General features: G+C 42.3%; 1 protein-coding gene across 2 annotated transcripts in view; it reads right to left on the bottom strand.

Moving 5' to 3' along the window:
- Nucleotides 1-18,661, bottom strand: part of PLCB1 (phospholipase C beta 1) — a 367,047-nt gene extending 348,386 nt beyond the window's left edge. For both annotated transcript variants that reach the window (XM_065833460.2, XM_065833461.2), the window contains exons 1-2: nt 18,224-18,661; nt 6,584-6,661 (exon numbers count right to left, since the gene is read on the bottom strand). In XM_065833460.2, the coding sequence (XP_065689532.1) occupies nt 6,584-6,661; nt 18,224-18,322 (177 nt within the window). In that variant the 5' untranslated portion in view covers nt 18,323-18,661. The remainder of the gene's footprint in view (nt 1-6,583; nt 6,662-18,223) is intronic.
- Between the last annotated feature and the right edge of the window lie 1,142 nt (nt 18,662-19,803).

Genomic DNA, 19,803 nt, shown 5'->3' with positions numbered 1-19,803 from the left:
CGGTTTATTCAACATAACTGCGATCAGCAAGACAGTGTTAGCCTAGGTCAGCTGGGAGCTCGCTTTCAATAAACAGTATTTAAAATAGCTGGCAGCACAACTGTGTGGCACCAGCTAAAAACCCTCCGGTTTCTCCAATTTTGAGGCAAACTGTCATCTGGACGGTGTCTGTGCAGGCTGCAGCCACAGCAGCAGCAAAAGGCTCAGTAAAGCTCTGCAGGCACATCGTGACCAGCCTTGAAATCAGTGGTGGGTTCTGGTAATCCCCAACCTCCAGACAGGATGAGAGCTCTTTGGGATGCGGTACAGGGGTAGAATTTCACTTCTGATTGTAACTGTAGGACTGAAATAGCCATGTTATATATAGTCCCCCAGACAAAATTGTTATTGGGCTAATTGGACAGCCAAGTGTTTAACATGCCCTGGAGATTCGGGCTTTAAATATGTTCTTCAACCACTACCAGTTCTCTTGTACATCTTGTTCTTCTCACACGATGCAGAGTGCATCTTGGATAAAGGCATGTCACAGCCTTAAAAGAAGTTCACACTAGAACTTCAGATACTGGAAATTACTTTTCCTGGGATATGAATGAAGACAGAAACCTAAATACTCTACATCACAGCCCCCACTCCTTCCCCCCAGTGCAAGTACGTGAGGAGCGACTCAACATCAGTAGAGCTATAATGTCATAAACCAGGTATCAGAGATCAGAACATACGCCTATTTTTTTTTTTTTTTAATAAGTGAAGGATGGACAATGACGTCAAGAAGTCATAATACACTGGAAAACCTGCCTACGTGGAAAGATTAATTAAAAGAAGTAATGAAGATGAATACTCATTTCCTGTCTAATGAAGAGCCCTAACTCTGAAAAGGTGATATAGGAAGTTTGCCTACTGACAGCGCATGGATGTGCACACATACCCAAAACACAACCTTTTCTGACAGTCTCCCCTCTTCTGGGGGTTTGATGGCCTCTAGAGCTAGTTCAGAACTTTGGGAGCAAAACAGCTGCCTGTGGAGGAGATAAAGCAGCACAAAACATTAGGAAAACAGAAATCCAAGCTGCAGACAAGAAAATTTACACACCAAGAGCAGCGGCTGCCTGCAGGTTTTACAGATCTTCTAATCTAGCAGAATATTTGGAGTAGACTGGCCATGTAAACAGCATCTGTCTAGTTAGAAACACTCAGAAATTATCAGCAACACAAACAAAATAAACAAAAAATGCTATGTATTGTAGCATTGGGTTGTTTGTGTGTCTTCCCAGCACTGGAATATATAATAAAAGTTGTTGGTAAAGCAAAGGGACTGTAAGACAGTTTTCTAGGAATGGATCCTACGGAGTGTCTTCTCTCTTTACACACTAATCCCAAATCAAAGAGGAAGGCAGCGGTGTACACTGGAATACACTGTTCTCACTGTACACACAGGCCAAGGGCTTTAAGATTTCTGCTCTGTGTATTGGTAGCTGCAAGTGTATGGAGACACTGGAAAGCACCAAGAAGCAAAGTGGGAAGAAGCAAAAAGCAGGAGAGTGAAAGAGGGCCTCACCCACATTGTTAACAGTAAAAAGCTTTAAAGCAAGTAAGGCAGGTATTAGTGCAAAACTGACATTTATTGCCAGTCATGTGTATTTCAAGAACTTTTTCAAACTCCTTAAAAAAGGAACCAAAACTTCCAAACATATTTATCACGTAACACCAATTACTAGTGGAATGCACATCAGAGAGAAGTATCTAAACTGGCTATTAGTTAAGGCCAAGCATACCCCAAAACATTAAATGACATCACAACCTGATTAGATGTCAACAGCAAGAAAATTCTTATTTAAGTCACATCGTATTTGAAAGCTTGACAGACACTCACTAAAGCAGCCACTTTAGTGTATGCTAATTGACCCGGCTGCAAGTTTTCTTCACTGAAATATTTAAGGTGAAACTTGTAAAAACGAAACAGTTTGCAGTAGGCAGATGGAAAGGTCCCTTGCACAAAAATTCAAGTTTCCAATTTTTTGGTAACATTTAACGATTTAGTTATCTACAGCCAAAGCTTACCAAGGCTCAGCCCACTTAAACAAAAGACAACCTGCAATATCATCTTCATAGGAAAGTCGCAACGCACCTTCAGTTAGAGAGCAAGGATCATATTCTTGCGTACCAAAATACGTTAGGACTATTCCCAATACTGGGAAATCTACAGTACATATATTGGGCTGACTCTAGAGTCATTTCCCCTTTTTGAAGTTGTCTTCCTCATTTCAGAAACTGGACCTATGTTGTGGATGAAACCCAAAACTCATTTTATATTCCTGCCTCTCTCATAGCAATAAGAGAGATGTTTAGCAGTGGGAAACGCTTATTAGCGATCTTCTGCGTTTGATGTAGTACCATTTCCCTAATGGGCCTTGAACAATTTCCATGTTTTGAAAGCAGAAAGATTTCCTTTTAAAAATGAAATCGGCAGTCTGATGGGAAGTTGACCTGCATGAAATATTTCCTCCCATTTTCACTATCTGTGGCAACCCCTCACCACTTTTCCCATCTTTCACTCTGTTCACATGCCGATTTTTAAGTGGTTGTGAAAAAACATGAGGTGCAACTTTCAGGTGACCACAAGCTGTTGCTAGGCTGACTCCCCTGCTATATTAACTGTTGAAATAGAAATTTTCCTCACTTCAAAATACAACAATCTCTGTAGTACAAGCCAGCAAGGAGGTAGCGTTCTTCACATTACGGAAACAATAAGATATGTAACAGACGCTAGCTTGTCACATTAATTAATTTTTCTTTCTTAAAACCCATGTTGAGAATCATTCAAGTAATAACATGAAATCAGCCAGCACTCTGTAATACAGATGAAGCAAATAGCCCAGAACCTTCAGCAACAAAAGAATTTCATACTGAAAAATACAATTAAAATCAGAAAGCTGTCCTGCCATCTGTTTAAAACAAAAAGTTTTACATTTCCTTGTTGTTATCAGAAAATGGCAAAAATGCTACGTATGATTTTAGTTTGGAGAATTATCTTTACTGATGACAGCAAAATATATTTAAACATGCAAAATACACATTAAACACATCAAACTGCAGGATACCACATTATTACTAAATTGTAAGATCAGAACTTAAATGAAATTGCTTATCAGACCTCCACTACAGTTATGACCATACTAGGATGAGCAGCAAAGGCAAATCTAGCACATAAAAATCAAGAGAAAAGGCATAAGGTCAGAAGAGCCTGTATGCACTTTCATCCTAGGCTACTCTTTACTCTGCTGACAAAGTCATTTAAACACAGAAGCCTGATCAGCCATTTTTTAATACGGTTCTTGTTCATGCCCTAAAGCAGTCATGCAGGACCTGGGTACCTGGCAGGACACACTGGAGCCAACCCAAACACAATTAAATGGTCAAACCACACGTAGTCATGAAGAAGCAAGGAAGGCACGTGCCTGTCAGTCGTTAGATGGCCACAGTGCTGCAAAGTAGGATTCTGGGAGCCCTTTCCCTCTTCAGATTGCTTTCTTTCCAAGGTCTGTTCCTGCTCTTAGAAGTAAATGCCAAGAGGATGACACCACTAAGCCTGGACGCCACTGATCTCATACCACAAGAGCGGAATCCTTACAGCCTTTCACGCATGGCATAACCTAAGTAGCGTGGATCTGAAACTACACATCTAGGATGACATATTAGGAGCATATGGCTACTGCAAGCATGAAATTTGCTACTAACTTATCAGGAGACTACAGGAGACAGCAAGTGAACAGTCCACATGGGTCACCACTTCCTTTGCAGCCTTTTCGACCCATCATCTGTTTGACTCCAGCATTATCCAGCCTCACTGACCAGGCTGCAAACCCTGGAGGACTGCTGGTCATGGAGAACTACGCAACAGGGTCAGCGACACTGATGGATGGCAGAAAGATGGACTGCACAAAGAACAAACGAAAGGACTGTCCAGATACACTGCTAGACACCAGACACTACATACTGTTTTTCTGCCTCTGCAATGGAGAAGAAACAGGAAAAGGAACATGAAAATGCAAGGAACAGCTCAACCAGCCAACAGGTTAGAGAAACCTGCAGAGCTTCAACCATCACGTCTCTACGCTAAATAAAAATTTAACACAAAGGGAGTGTTTATTTGCGTGCGTTTCCCCACCACCACCGATTCCTGTAAGTTTTATATAATTTTACTGATAAGGTAACAACAACCTAAGGTGGCAGATTCCTCATTTAAAAGCCATGCTATTATGCAGGCAATAATGTACTGCTTTGCACTGTGTCTGGCAAACAGGACAGTCAAATGGCTAGAAGAAAGGCTGCGACTTGTGCCTTGTCTCTATACCCGCTGGTAATCAGCTCCCAGAAATACTTGTCTGACCAACGATGCTGGCAGGCAGGATTGTCTCAGTTCATCACTTGGGTTAGCAAGGCCTGTCCTTCCATATTCTGAAAATAACAGGCCCTGGTTATAGCAAAAGCAACTGTTTAAAAAATAGGTGGTTTGTTTTTTTGTTTTGTTTTGTTTTGTTTTGTTTTTAAAAAAATAAAGAGAAAGCAATCACATAGAGGCTGTATTATCCTGACATTATTGCTTCACATAGTTCCACTGTCTTCACAGGATCACTTTACCCAAAGAGAAGGAAATGAAGAGAATTGCCTATATAACCTCTTTTTTTCAATATATCTGTAATTTCACAATAAACATGAACCCAAACATCTCTGCAAAAGCAGAAAGTGGCATTTCCTTCCTGGTCCCTGCATTATCAGCACCCCAATAGAAATATATTTACTTTCTTTAAATAGACACTGCTAGGACGGCATTTAGAAACAAGCTTCACCTAGTTGTCATGAATTATTAACCAGAAAAAAACTCCTCATGTTGCCCTTTACAGAAGCTTGATTTGCAAGTTTAAAAATCAAACTGACACTTACGTCTCTTGTACAAATACCCAACCTTTTAAAAAATGCTTTGAGCGTTATAAATACATTTTTTTGTGAATATGAGAACAATTCTATAAATAGCTATTCTTCACAGAATTGCTTCAAGACATTGTTTTTACACACAACAGTAGGAAACTGAAGGAGGTCTTAGTGCCAAACATATTAAAAAGTGAAATAAACTGTCCAATCAACTCTGGGTTTCCATTTACTATTACAAAGTTGGCTGTTATTTTTCAGCTCGTACAAGTAGTTTATGTAAGGGAAGGAAGAAATCAGAAGACTGCACTGTGTTCTGGCATAGCTACTGGGTTGGTGCAAATCAGTCATAGCCTTCGACTTCTGAAGGTATTCACTTTGCTTCTCGGAGCAGTAATTTAACAACTCTGGACTGTCAACAGATGAACCCGCTATTAAAAACCATTACCTTGTACGAGTATAAGCAAAGAAAAATGAGATTTTTATTATAACCCCATGATACATTTTCCAAATACACTGACTCAAAATTGCGCTTCATCTCCTCTAAAAAGCAAACATAGGAAGATAGACATGATCTAATGTAAGAGCAAATTGCCTGTACAGTCTGCATTTCTAACGGTTGCTACCTCCTCAAGCAATTTTTGCACTGGTAGCTAAACATAAAATCAATGGGAACGCCTGGAAAACAGCTACACAACTGGTGTACCAGGTTTCCACAGCCAGAATACTACAAGTATGCGTTCATTCATTTTGGCATACACTCCAACACAAGGCCAAAGCTCAAGCGCTACCAAGTTTTAACACCATTTTCAACAGAGAAGCGGGTACAAGCACTTTTTAAGTACTTGAAAATTCATCTGAAAAAAAAAGGAGGAACTCATTCAGTTCCCAGTTGATCCAGTATTTTGCTATGACCATCGCAATGATTTTCTATTGTATGTCTAATATGGTATATGAAACCAACTGCATCCAGTTCCCAGAGTACTGATATTCTTCCACCCCAGTGCAGCTCCACTGTCTCCAACAGCTGGAAACACAATAGTGCTGATTTTAAGGGGTGACACGGATGTGAAACTGGAGTAACGCAGCAATGAATCAGGCCATGAGCTTTCCCAACAGCTCCCCAGCCATAACAGTGATCTAAACATGCCGGAATGTTTTTAAAAGAAAGTGAGTGTCCAGCGAGGATTAGTAAGAACTGAGTGACGTGGTCCAGCAGGCATGGCCAGGGAGCACACAGCAGTTGAGGAGGAAGAACTCAAAGGGAGCTCTAGCCTCCGGGAATTCTGGGTCTGCTGTGCACCACAGCCAAAATCCTCAGTGTACAAAAGGCAAGACAGAGAAACCTCAAGCCAACTACGAACAACAACAGCATCCCCAATGGATCCTTGCCTGTAAACCAGGACAATTATACACCTTGCTGGCCATCAGATCATTAACACAGCTGGAAGTTACCAGGTCTTCCATTCACCTCTCCACATTTTGTGCACCAGGGATGAGCTACAGGCCTGGTGTGTTTGCTCACCAGGAGAGCAGAGGAAGGTATGCCGATAGAATGCTTGTCTGCTGTGCCAGGACTGGCACGTAGGGCCTCCTGACTCCTGCCCGTCACACCGCAGAAACAGAATCATTCTGGAGCAGAAACCTTTTCTCTTACCTTATTTTGATCTGTCCAGTAAAAGAAAAATCCCTGTGGATCTGTTCTGAGAATAATTGGAGTCACAACGGTGGAGTCCTGAAAGAAAACAGAAAAAAAATACATGTCAGCACACAGAACACGATTGTGCACTAGCTCCTTTGCCACCCATACTAATGAATTGCAACATCTAGAAACTACCCTGAAGGTATCACTAGCAAGATGTCTCTAGAAGAATTTAGCATCACCTGCCTAATCTCCATTTTTCTGACATAACATATTTCCATTACTGAGAAGACAGCACTAAATAACTCTAGACTTGCCAACACATGGAGTTACTCCAGAAAAGCTGGAAGTAGATGAAGTTTAACAGATACAATACGCTAATTGTCAAACTAGAATCCACATTGTAAAGTGCTATAGTTATCAGAAGTCCACTGCCCACTTGGATCCAAATTAACCTTAAGATAGAGACAAAAGCTAAATGCCTATAAGCTTTACTTTAACATACAAAGACCGAATTTGCCTAGAAAACGTGAAATGATATCCACTACATTACCACTTTTGTCACTTACTTGCAAGCATTTTTTTTCTATTTTTTTCTACAATTCAGCCATGAAGATTTCAGTAATGGATGCATATACATTCCACCCCAACTCCAGCTGAAAATCCACCTCCTCTGGCAACGTTCACAGCTCAGGTCATATAAAACTAAGTGTATTTGTAAGTACCATAAGTAAGGCATCCTGGTTTCCAACATACTCTTGTATTCTGACTGACAGCAGGTCCCTGACTCAGGAGATAGGTGGGTGTTGATTACATCTCCCACCCGTCGGGATTCCCTGGTGCTTAATAATAATTGACATCAGCGCAGCTTGATCCTAATAAGATTCCTCCTCTCTTTCCTCTACTAGTTTTCATGACATCCATAAAAACGCTGTTGTCTTAAGACCTCTACCTGTTTGCCAAACTCAATTGAAAAGTTAAGGAGGGAGCATAGCAAGGAAGGGAAAGACAGGCAGACAGAAAAAATGCTTAAGCCTTATCTCCACAGGAAACCAGGCTAAGCACACAATTCCTCCTCAAAAAGGATGTATATTTCTGTTAAAGTGTTACAGTTATATTACCACTTTAGCATTCATCTATTTCCAGAACAACAGCACGTGAGGTCAATCTACATTCCTTTAAGGAAAAAAGTGAGCTCTAATACATCCAGATTTAAACCAAACATATTTAACTGAGTTTTTTCTAAGTGCAAATAAAGTTGACAGAAGTGACATTATCATAAATAAATAAGAACTAACTTAAGCAAGTGCCATTTCCAATGCAAAAAGATAACACTTGTCTGTATTAAGCCACCAGAGCAGTCCTCTTTGTGACCGAGTACCAAACCCGGGGCAACAGGCATTTGTGGAACAGAGAAGGTGAATTATTTCCAGTTTACAGCTGGAAAGCAAGAGACCAAAGAAGCTAAGTGACAGGCAGAAGCCTGCGGGGGGAACAGGCAGAAGAGTAAGATGGACTCAAGCACGAAGCATGTTTTTATCTCATCACAAAAGAAACACCAACAGAAGAACAAGTTCTACACTGAGAAGAAACACAAGATCAACCCCTTAATTGAGTGTAAAGTCCGCTTTATAACTGGAAGATCCGGGCTGTGGATTAACTGTGCCACGGGTACACTGACACTCAAACAGGTGCCACGTGGGCTTTCGGAGGCTGCGAACCAGTGCCAGGCGGTGCTATGAAATGTCCCAGCTGGGATCAGAATCACTCCAGTGCCGCTGACCTTTCTTTTCTCCATTACAAGGAAAGAGCGTTGTATGCACCTACCCTAAGAGAACAGACATGCAGAATTCGTATCATCTATTTTCTTTCCTGTTTCTCCGTAGTGCCTAGTTATCTTGTACACCTGAGAGTCAGGTTCTGTTTGAGAGCAAAAGGTAAATTTATTAGAAAAAAAGAAAAAGAATCCAGGTCTTGAAGAGATGTTGACTAGTAGTCTATACCCACAAGCTTCTATAAAAGTATTCTCAAACCTCTGCCTTTCAAAAAGAAAAAAAAATGCTCTGGAGATACAACTCTCCTTTTTTAGCTTATTTCATTATGTCTCATGCAGCCTGTATATAAATATGTAAAATGAGGAAAGAAAACGACTAAGTGTCCTTCCACATTCAGAGGAGATTTTGAGGGTGGGAAGAGAAGGAAGTGATGGAAAGCAGACAGGCATGAAGTGATTATGTCTAGGATTAATCAATCTGCTGCTAATCATTTCAAATAAGTTGCTTCAACCCAAAACCTGTTTGGATTTGTCTGATGACATACAGCTGTCAAAGTAACACTTTTGTAGATGTGGGCTGTAAAATGTTGACTATAATCAGACTCAAAAAAGTGGAGGATAGAGGGAAACAGTCTTCAATACCTGTTAGGTGACACAAAGGAAACCTCATCATTACAGGGATAATTATCAGTCTTAATTTAAGGCCCTCTGTGCTCCAGGAAGTTGTTTGTTTTAGATCATAAAAAGGCAGTTGTGCATTATGCCTTTTTTTGTTAAATTAACTGCACTACCCTGACATTAAGTATAGCACAATTAACATGCTGATGAACAAGAACCCCACACTGTCACACTGTATACAAATATCAGATCTGAGAAAAACTCTGTATGTGCGACTGTGCACAGGTCTTAGAAAACCTTCCACACAGTTAACAGATCAATAAAAGTCACGTGCATGATGTTCTACATATTCTCTAAGCTAACTATGATTCTTATTAATTCCCTGTCACCAAAAACCAAACTCTTTAGTTCTCGGTGTAGAGGAATGGAAATAAACTTCTCTAATCAGCTCTGCAAGTCCTGCTCCCCACTCCACATTAACACTGAGTTCTTTGTTGTGTGGAACAGTTATTTGCTTTCACACTGCTCTTCAATCAGGGCTGGCAAAGGCAGGCAACAATTGAAAAGACACATGGAAAACCATTTATACAGCATACATTCAAGAAGAAAAGTGGCTCAAGGCTCTGAAATAGAAACTTGTTTCAAATGACAATTTATTTAAAAAAACTATTGTACTATATGGGAATAACTGTGGTTTATTAACCAACCTGCAGTCATTCAGGACAGTATCCTGAAGCCCACTAATTCAATTTCCTCACCCAAAGAGCTGACCTATCTCATTACTCCCCTGAACAGATTTACCAACCACACACAATTCTGAAGAAGATGGTAACAGAGAGGACACCATAGATACAGGAAAAAAAATCCAAGGATAAACAAATAGGGAGCTGACATTCATTTATTCCCCAACCCACCCAGATCCAGGATGAGACAGAATAAAATCGGGCAGATGTGACCAGAAAGGGGAGAGGAAGAAGAAAAAGGTAGAGTGTCCTAGTCAATGATGCAAATGGTTATCGGTTATTAGGTTTTTTAGATGTCACTCTTGGGTGCTCGTGCCAAGCAGTGACTTGGTTTCTGACACTGCTATCGCAAATTCCTTGACTAGAAAGGCATGAAGTGGCCATAACCTGGCAGTCCCAGTGTGCTGCATATCATAGCAGTCTAAACTTCAATGAACAATTTTTAAAAGGACTTTTAATTTCACCTTTAAAAGCCCCCTCGCCTTTTTAATTGTTGACTTAGGGCCAATTCTCTACTTTCCTCCAATTTCACAGTGTCACCCGAATAATGTGGTTATTCTATACCTACTCCATTAAATTGCCTGCTAATTGGCAGTACAACCTCAGACCCTGCATTACCAATATTCTTTATTTTCTACTTTTAAATAAAAAAGTTTCAAATTTATGCCCACAAAGTGCCAGAGAACTTTGGGATCCTTACCAACCAGGCACAGTACAAGCCAAGGACAGAAGATCAAGGGACAAATCCATATTTAAGTGCCTACCAAGTAAACCATATCACGATCTGATTTTAAATGTGGGTCCCCTTGACTACATCTAACATTAGTGAGCAAAAAGTGCCACCTCTGTTTTAATGTTACTGACCAATAAACACTATCACACAAAGCCAAACAGTGAAGAGGGTGGCAACCTCGGCTTAGTTTCTTTCTGACTGTCCATCCAGGCTTCCTAAACTTCACAGCACTCCCAGGACCAGGCTGTGCATCCAACCACAACGGATGGAGCCTTTTACCCTCTTCCTCAATGGTCACTGGTAAAACCTGAAGAGACACAAGGCAAGAAAGAACAGCTACAGAAGGGTGCACCACTCTGCCACCTACGTCCTGGGCTTTGGACCTTGCTCCCAGAACTCTCTGTACTTTATTCAGTACGTATTAAGGCAAGGGCGTAACACTACTGCTGTTGTATTTTGTGCCAAGCGCAGTTCAGTGTGAAAACAATCGGTGAACATAACAGGCTGGGACTAGTGTGCCTGCGATGCAAGTATCGGGTGAATCCTGCCATAGATGGAAAGTTCCTAATGGATCTTGAAAGTACCTACAGAGGAATGAAAAAATCAACATGTATGTTGTCAACTAGCAAGGCCATGAGTCAGATGAATATGTGTTTTAATAAATCATACATAGATAATGATGACGTTTCTAAGAAACAGTTGCAGCCAAAACTCACATCAACAGATTTTTAAACGAACAGCAGATCAGCCTTTATCTTGAGTTTTTAGAGCAGACAGGTCTCACGGCAGCGCCTTATTAAGCCAAACCGCTGTTTCCCGATCGTGCCTTGGATTTCGAGAGACATTGAACATCCCCAAATATAACCTGAAAACATTTACACATATCATTATTTCATTTCCTCCAACCTTCTGGAAAATTCCTGCCAAACTGCTTCCAAACACAAGGCTAAGAAATGCAGATTTCTGGCAGAGGCAAAATATTCTGCAACTTTCGCTTTGGCAAAAGGGCTTGAGCTGTAGTTAAGCACAGGTTGTGGGCAAGGTGTGGGGAGAGTCCTCACAAAGAGTGTTCTCATCACCCCACAAGTCAGGGGGAGTGGAGAAGAAGCAAAGAAGGCATAGCAAAACCATAGTTTACACATGGTCAGCAGATGCATTAGCTGTTAAATTCCATAATACACTGGGTGTACTCAGACTGGAGCCAAGCAGGATGACCCAAACAATTAATATTGTAAGTTTCTTTAGACTGACAGCTGAACTGTGAGCAAGAGGTAGAGAATATTGGTTGTCTGGTTTTGCAATGAACCACTGAAATAATTTGGAAGGGTAAACATGAGTTGACCAGACCGGTAAACTGAAATCCCACTTGTTCAACAGGAACATGCAGGAAGATATTCTTCACTATCAGAGTGGTTAAAGCCTGGAGAAACTTTGGTGATGGCACCACACGACAGAAGTCATCATTCTGCTAATTAAAGACTAACTTCCTACAAGTTTCAAAGCACTACCTTGAGTGGGATTTGTTTCTCAGAAGCAGACTACCCAGCCTTGGTTCTCAGCACCTCCATATCTTGGGCTAATTATAGCTTTACTGCATGTCTTGATTTGACTGCACGAGTCCTGATTTGTTGTAGATGTTGCAAAGCATTTCTTCTTTCTTGACTGCATAACGGGAGAAATAATGGGAGAAATTTATAGCTAAGGTAGTCAAATGCCAAGCAGTGAGATTCTATCTCTACCAGAGTGTTCTTACGTGATGCGAAGCAAATCATTTAAACGAGTCTGTTTATGGTGTAAATGCTGTATTCTGATTTTGAAGGAATAGTAGATTTCCACATTTCATTTTCTAATTTTGACAGATGCTCAGCCCAAATTCATCTGAAGTCACTGGGGAGTCATTCTGAACATCTGACTGAAGAGTGCTATGCAGTCTGAAAATTAGGTCCAACGTATCTAATCACACATTGAAAATTACTAAGTTTTTTAACGTTTTTCTCTTTTTTTCAACCTACAACAGTACAATTGGGAACACATATTGTTATCTAATGTGTCTTGTGAAAATAAATTAAAAAGTGTTTATGAAGCATTTACTTTATAAGAGATAAAAGAATCCGTAATAATTCAAGTTAACTCTTGATTTCACCTAATTCTTTGTTAAAAGAAAAAGGCCTTGAGCATTCTCGAACATTAAAGTGAAGAAAGCATACAGTGCACAACTTCAACTCACTGTTGGCTTTTCTTCGCCATAGAGTTCCTCATTTACTTCAGAGTTGTTTTCTAATTTTCGGTTCCCCTGGTCTCTACCAACACTCCAAAAGCCTCGGATGTTACAATAACACAGACATTATCAGGATCTTAAACACATTAAGCCCTCACCAGATCTTCTATAGCAGGCATCTCACCCTTCTGCAGGGGATCCAAATAATTTCCCCCCCCAAGCTCAAGTCAGCAAGAGCTTTCCAAAGGAGTTAACTACATTCAGGCTCTGGTCTTTACTTAATGTTAACCATTGAGAAATTTTAAACTCAATCTGATTACTCTCCTATGTTGCAAAATACCAAAACCACAACTTCTACTCATATAGATAAAATATTTTTATATAGCACAGAAATGATATTTGTTTGCTACATAAAGATTAGCAACAAAGAAAGAAAAAGCAACAAAATCTCTAGAATGTTAGACTTCTTCCCTCCACACTGAAAACAACCAGAAAAAAATAAACCCTCCTCAGTTTATTATTTTAGTTTCACAGGCACAGAACAATGGTAGTTCATTTTTCATGGCCTCAGTAACGTACTGTAGTGATAGACTTGTGCAGAGTTTAAAAAATAATAAAAGAGCAGGAAAAAGAAAAAAAAAAATCAAGTTACTTGAGCATCAGGATCTTCAAATCACTTCTGAAAATTTCCAGGTTTTTTCTTTGTTTGATCTCAGCTTATCCATAATAATGATACTATCATGTTATATCTACTTCAAAGGTTAAAGGGGATGTATCTCATACTCTTAATAATTTTCTTTAAAAGCTTCTAAACAAATAAAGAAGCCTCAAAACTTTACAGAGCACTCACCATCTGAGCTCCAAAATGTTTATTATAAAGATGAAGGACTGCTCTAAGGCAAAGGCATTAAAATAAAACTTAAAAGACCTGGGTTCATTTTTGCAGCTCACTGGAATGAAAACCTGGTGAAGCGCTGCAGCCACTAAACAAGTGCTACCTATCAGCAGGTTTGCTGCAGTAACTAAATGTTTAGAAAATATATATGGCTATAAAATTGGAATAACGTCCCTCAATTCAGATGCAGTTACATTACCTCACTAATACAGCTAACTTGCAAGTAAATAGTGTAAGCCACAGAGCGACCAGTCAAATTCTTCATGTAAAGTACATATTATCACTAGGGAAGATAAGAAAGCCTTTAAGCAAGAACTGAAAACAAATCTATTTTTGAATACACACCGTCATTTTAACTTGCTACAGCATGCCAACTCCTGCTCTTCGAAAACATCAGTTCAGCTGTGCTCTAGCTCGAGCTATTTGTTAACTCAATTCTGTCCACCTTGTTCCCACTACAGGCCAGAGAAAAATAAAGCACAAACCACGGGCAAGGCAGGTTTCAGCCCCTTCAGACATAAGATCAGTCCTGAGAGAAGCTGCTCTTCATACTCAAGTTCCATTAACCTTCTCAGCTAGCAACACATTCTACCACATTAAGTTTAACCCTCTACAAAAAAAAAAGCTTCATTTAATTGCATCCTTTTTTATTTATTTATCAAGCTGTTTTAAAACTCTCATCAAGAAGAGCTGTTCTAAGCTGGGTTTCAGTACAGCAGAATGGATCAAGTCAGTTCTTCCTTAAGCCTGTTCTCTCTCACAGATATTGCTTCTCTCCAGGAATAAGAGAGCACATCTGTTCAAAGATCAGACCGGCACTTAAGGGATTCAGAGTCTCTTCCTGGAAGCAGGGGAAAAGTGGCTATAAAGGCCCAGCTGAAGGCAGCATGAAGAAACATGATTTGAAAAAGCGACTGCTCAGCCAACTGGCATCTTAAACCAGAAGCACATACATTGATATATCCACACAAAGAAACCACCACCACACCCAAGCAACCAGTCACTTTTATCTTTCACCTATTCAAACTTCAGCTATTTCTATCCAGTGCTTTGCAAATCCAATGCACACATCAAGAACAAGAGTTAATTATAAAATTTGTCTTCCTATCTGTAATACTGTTCTAAAATAAAACAGAAACAGTGTGAGCAAAAGCAAAGTAACATGACAACAGCCATCTCTTTTACTTTAATGCTTTATATCCCAATCCAAAAGTGGAATTTGTACATAGGCTCTGTTAGGCATTGGATGGTGTAAGTGGTATTGCATCCAATCCTGATGCACAAGTGTTACTTGTCTTGCAAAGCCAGAACTTTTCAATTGATCCTAATGCTTTTACAATTTAGAAACTGAAGATGGTCCACAGAGGAAATGGAGTCTCAAGTCTCCTGAGCTGTCTGCATTCCACCTGCCTGTATATGATCTTGAGCGGTTGATGTAACCTTTTGCTCCCCTCCGTGTAATGCTCAGGTAATTCTCTTTCAAATTGGATCATCATCACACTGCTGTTCCTCAGAGAGGAGGTCCATCTCACATCACTACCACATCCGCTTATTAGCAGCCTCAGAGTTACTAATTAGGCACAGAGCTACTAGAAGCTCAGGATAGGTGAACTGGTTTGAAAGGCTGTATCACTACACCTTTGTTAGATGCTTCTATAAACTGGCAAATACATTCTTTAACAACTGTTACTCTATACACCCTGAAACTCCTTACACATCTCTCATGCTCTGGTTTAAATCCTTCCAGCATTCTCACTTAAAAAAAAACAAAAAAAAAACCAAAACACCACACCCCACACATAAATAAAACAAAAACCACTACTTTTCAGTGGTTTATAACTCAGCTGGAACAATTTTGATTTGGGCTGAAACTTGGTACAAGTCATAGGAATTCACCAAAACACTCTTCTGCCGTATGAAATGTGAAGCAAAGTCAATAAAGCCATCTTTAAACTGCAAAACAAAACAGCAGGGAAGTGCCTTGGACAGGAACGAACGCTGCCCTAGTGCACAGGCAATGCAGAAGAACTGAGCTCCCGCTCTCACCCAGAAACAGTAAATAGAAAATGGTGCGTAACACGCATCAGTATGTGAGCCTCGCTCTTCTGAACAGCCCTGTTAGCACAGCAGAGCCAAAGTACTCATTATGGTCAATTCTATTGTACTGTTACATTTTGTAGTTTACTATTTCTCATTACAGCCTATTGTTTCACTAGAGAGTTTGTCATGCTTATTTACATGAGAGACCACAGAGGGTCGGATTAATAATCATCATTTTTAAAAACCCTTCAAGCAGATTAATTTGATAGAAAACAAAGACTCTGAATTGGGTATTAGTTTACTTAGTGCCAAATACTTTTCAAAGTCACCAAACATGCATTTATCTGAAGACTTTCTTACAACCATAGCACCAAAGGCGACTCACGTCCCTTGAAATCTTTGATTCTGTGGGGCTTCCACTGCTGAAAAGATACACTACAGGCAAATTACAGGGGCTGGGGCTTGGGAAATGCATATATATGTACACAATTTACGGTCAACAATGAGTTAATGCTAGCCTTCTTCATCCTATTGCAGTTAAATAAGCATCAACTTTCACAAGGCTGCTGATGAAAGCACTCCTAAGCTTAACAAGACCCCTTCTCAGTCTCAGATTCCAGGCAATACCTGTGGATTGCTGAGTAACACCTTTAACCTGAAATGCACATCTTTTGCCAGAATTTACCTATATTTTATTACTGCAGCCTCTAGGTTTGCAATTGAAAATCTTTTCCCAATTATTCTATAGCAGACAGGTTAGCCACTGAACATCCACCGTGCACGGAGAGCACCTCTTCTCCATCAAATTCTATGTGTTCACTACTTGGGAAACAGCACTTAAACTAATCATTTTAATTGGTGCTTAATCTCTTGGCCTTTCAGTCTGGAGACTTAGATGACTGTTAACTTGATCTCTCTATATACCTGTGGAAATTTCTTGGTAGCTTACCAAAAATAAAACAATAACTGCAATGGCAAGGCTGAGGTTATGCTGCCTTTTCCTGTATTAAGGAAAAGATCAGCTGAAGGAAAACATTTTCTCAGGCAAGTCATTCAAGCTTAGTTCCCATCTATCTTCTGAACATGAATAACCTGTGTCAAGCCAATATTTACTACTGCAGACAAGGTCAGGTTGCTGAGCTGTTTAACGTAAATAAAATTTCATACTAGAAGCTGTCCAGTTTTTTGGTGTTCTTTGCCTCCTTGAGAGTGTTTATCACAGGTTTACAGAGGTCAGGCTCACACATTTGGTTGCTGAACAGGCTGAAAGCAATAGCAAAACAGCAATACGTAACAAGACAAGAACAGTTGTTAGACACAAGAACTGTTCCTTCACCTTTTCTCATTGCTATGGATGTCTTTAGCGCAGTCAAACTAACAGAGAAAAAATATTCAAGAGCTGCATTAAGGGTCTCAGAACAAGTTACCCTCAACAATTCCGGCATTCAAACTGCCTACCTTCTTTCCCAACCACTCCTCTACCACAGCTCAAGTCTCTCTGCGCTCATCTTCTCCAGATATGATTCACAGACAGACTTTTGGGGGCACCCACTCCTCCATGCACAATTAAGACACAACTGTCCTATGTCTTATTGTAGCAGCAAGGCTAACAGGGGACTCATCCTTCTGTTTTCCTTCTCCGCAGCACAGCAGGCTTACTTTCCTGCTTTGAGAAAAAGAAAGCTAAACAGAGAAAGACTACCTTTCTCTGCAACAGTCCTAGGCATGCCCTGCTAGTGAAGAAATAAATCCCAGCTGCCAAGCAGCTGTGCTGCCAAAGGTGAAGTGAAAACCACAGCCTCTCCTACACGAGGCAATACAAGTGTAAAGGGTTGGGAAGCAGCAAGTGGTAAGGGGAAAGCAGATGTGATTTTGAATTAAGTTGCACGCCCTAACGAAAAAGAAGAGTGCCTTCGCTGAGGCAAGAAGGGTAAGCAGGGGTACGCAAACAGTAAGCCCTGGGAACATGTCTGAGGCTTGACAATCCCACTAGAGAGAGAGAACAGGAAGGGCAGGAGCCAGAGGAAGGATAAAAGCCGGGAGGAGGAAACCGGAGATCGAACAAGAGATAAAGAACACGTTGAAACAACTACGTTACGGCAACAGAGGTGGCAACATGCACACTAGAACAAGGGAGGCAAGGGAGAAAGACGCTCGCGAAAGGAGCCAGCTCAACACAGCTCGCGCCGGCCAAGCAAAGGGAGCCGGGAGAACCTTCGGAGAAAGTTTGCCCGGCGGCCGGCCGGCGGTTTACCAACGCCTTTCGGCTCGGCCCAGACCCCACGCGGCGGCCGCCCAGCCCGGGAGGGGACACCTATCGCCGGCCACCGCCACCGTCCCTGACTCGCTGCCAACTCCTCCGCCGCCTCAAGTCCCGCCGCGGGACAGTCCCGCCGGCTGGCACCTGCCCTCCGCCCCGGGCAGGCGGGCACAGCGCCCCGGGGCCGGCCCGTCGTGGCTCCCCGCCACCGCGCAGGGAAGGGCCGGGCCGGCCACGGTTCCGGGCGGCCACAACATGTGTGCCGGAGCCCTCCTGCCCGATCGATGCGCCCTACGCGTTGCATAACCCCGCCGTGCCCCCTGTGTATGGGGCACGGCGAGGGGAAGCGCGGAGGAGAGGAGGGAGCTACTCACATCGTCCCACTTGACGAATTTGATGCCTTTCTTCAGGGTCTCGGAGACGCAGACGGGCTTGAGCTGAAGAGCGTGCACCCCTGGCTGTGCCCCGGCCATTTGCACAGCATTGACGCGCTCTTCCCCGGAGCGGAGAAGCCGCGGGAGGCGGCCGCCTCAGCAAGAACGCTGGGGCGCCGGAAACGGCCCCAGGAGAGAGGCCGGGAGCTGCGCTCGGCGCGCCGGGAGCGGGCAGGGAAGCTGCTGCCCAGGCAGCGAGAGGCTTCACTGGCGCCGAAGGAGAGACCTGGCGCGGCAGCGGCCGGGGCGAGCCATGCAGCGGCACATCCTCTATATACAGCCGGCTCGCCACGCACGCACACGCCCGCCCGCTCTCTCTCACACACACGCACGCACGGGCACGGAGCGAGCGGCGCTGCCCGCTCCGCTCCCTTCCCGCCCGCCCCTCCTTCCTCCCCGCCAGGCTCGGCCCCCGAGGTTCCCCCGGCCGAGGTCAGCGGCGCTGCGACGCCACCTGCCGGCGGCACCCGCCGCGGAGGCCGAGCGAAGGGCCTCGGGCTCCGGTGGGCGGGGGAGGCTCCCGCCGGGGCCTTGTCCCGGGCCACAAGCGCCCGGTAGTTATCGTCCTCGAACTGCCGGCCCGTTCAGCCCTCTCCGTGCCCCCGAAGCGAGAAGGACAACGGGGAGACGCATGAAAACGCACTGAGGGAGCGCTGCCTAAGAAGGGAGCAAAGGTGTTGGTATCGCTTGTCCTACGGAGAGATGCGGCCAAGGAGGGGTGAGCTTCGGGAGGGGTGAGCATAGGGTATACGGAGGGCAATTTTAGGAAACAGCTATCGCAAAAATCAAAGCTGAAGGGCGACGCTTAGCCTACAAAGTCATGAACGGACTGCCAAAAGAGGAAAGTATTAAAGAGAGGCACATAAAAGTCCCATCAAATCATGATGCTTTGAATATACAGAAATTGCTTTACCAAAGCTTTTTGCTCTCATAAGGTAAAGGGGCATCCTCAGAACAAAGGCACACGATCATAATTCAGTTTTAGGTATACTACACTCAAAAGGCATAAAGATGGCAAAATGTCCTCTGACCCAGCAAAATCCCAAATCCAGGGTTTCCAAATAATAAAATTATATGTGCTCCACAAATGACCTTCTCACTGTTAGAGCCCCTGTGCAATTGTAACAGATAAAGCATCAGATGACACAACACACGAGATTTGTAATTTCTTTGCAGAGGTTTCCACTTGACCCTTATGATCTAGAGACATGAAGTCAAACTTCTACTACAAACACAGCAAACAATATAGAAAGAACATCTTCAAAGAAAAATTGTTTCAGTTACAGAGGAATGATATTTCAAAAAATTACCAAGTAAGTTACATATAGTATGAAGGTAGAGATGTTCCTTTTTAATTAAAAAACTACGAAACTGGCATATTGGACAACTCGATGTTCTACAGAGGAGTTAAAGCTCTTCCTTTGGGCCTCTTCCAAGTTCTTTCCCTTTAACAAGAAACTTTTCATTGCCTTCAGTGGGACTTGAATCTGTTCCTTTACAGTGGTCCACGCAGCAACCAT

This window comes from Patagioenas fasciata, chromosome 3 (assembly GCF_037038585.1).
Source record: "Patagioenas fasciata isolate bPatFas1 chromosome 3, bPatFas1.hap1, whole genome shotgun sequence".
NCBI classification, from domain to species: Eukaryota; Metazoa; Chordata; class Aves; order Columbiformes; family Columbidae; genus Patagioenas; species Patagioenas fasciata.
Note: the sequence above shows the minus strand (reverse complement) of the source record. Positions and strands in the feature narration are given on the sequence as shown.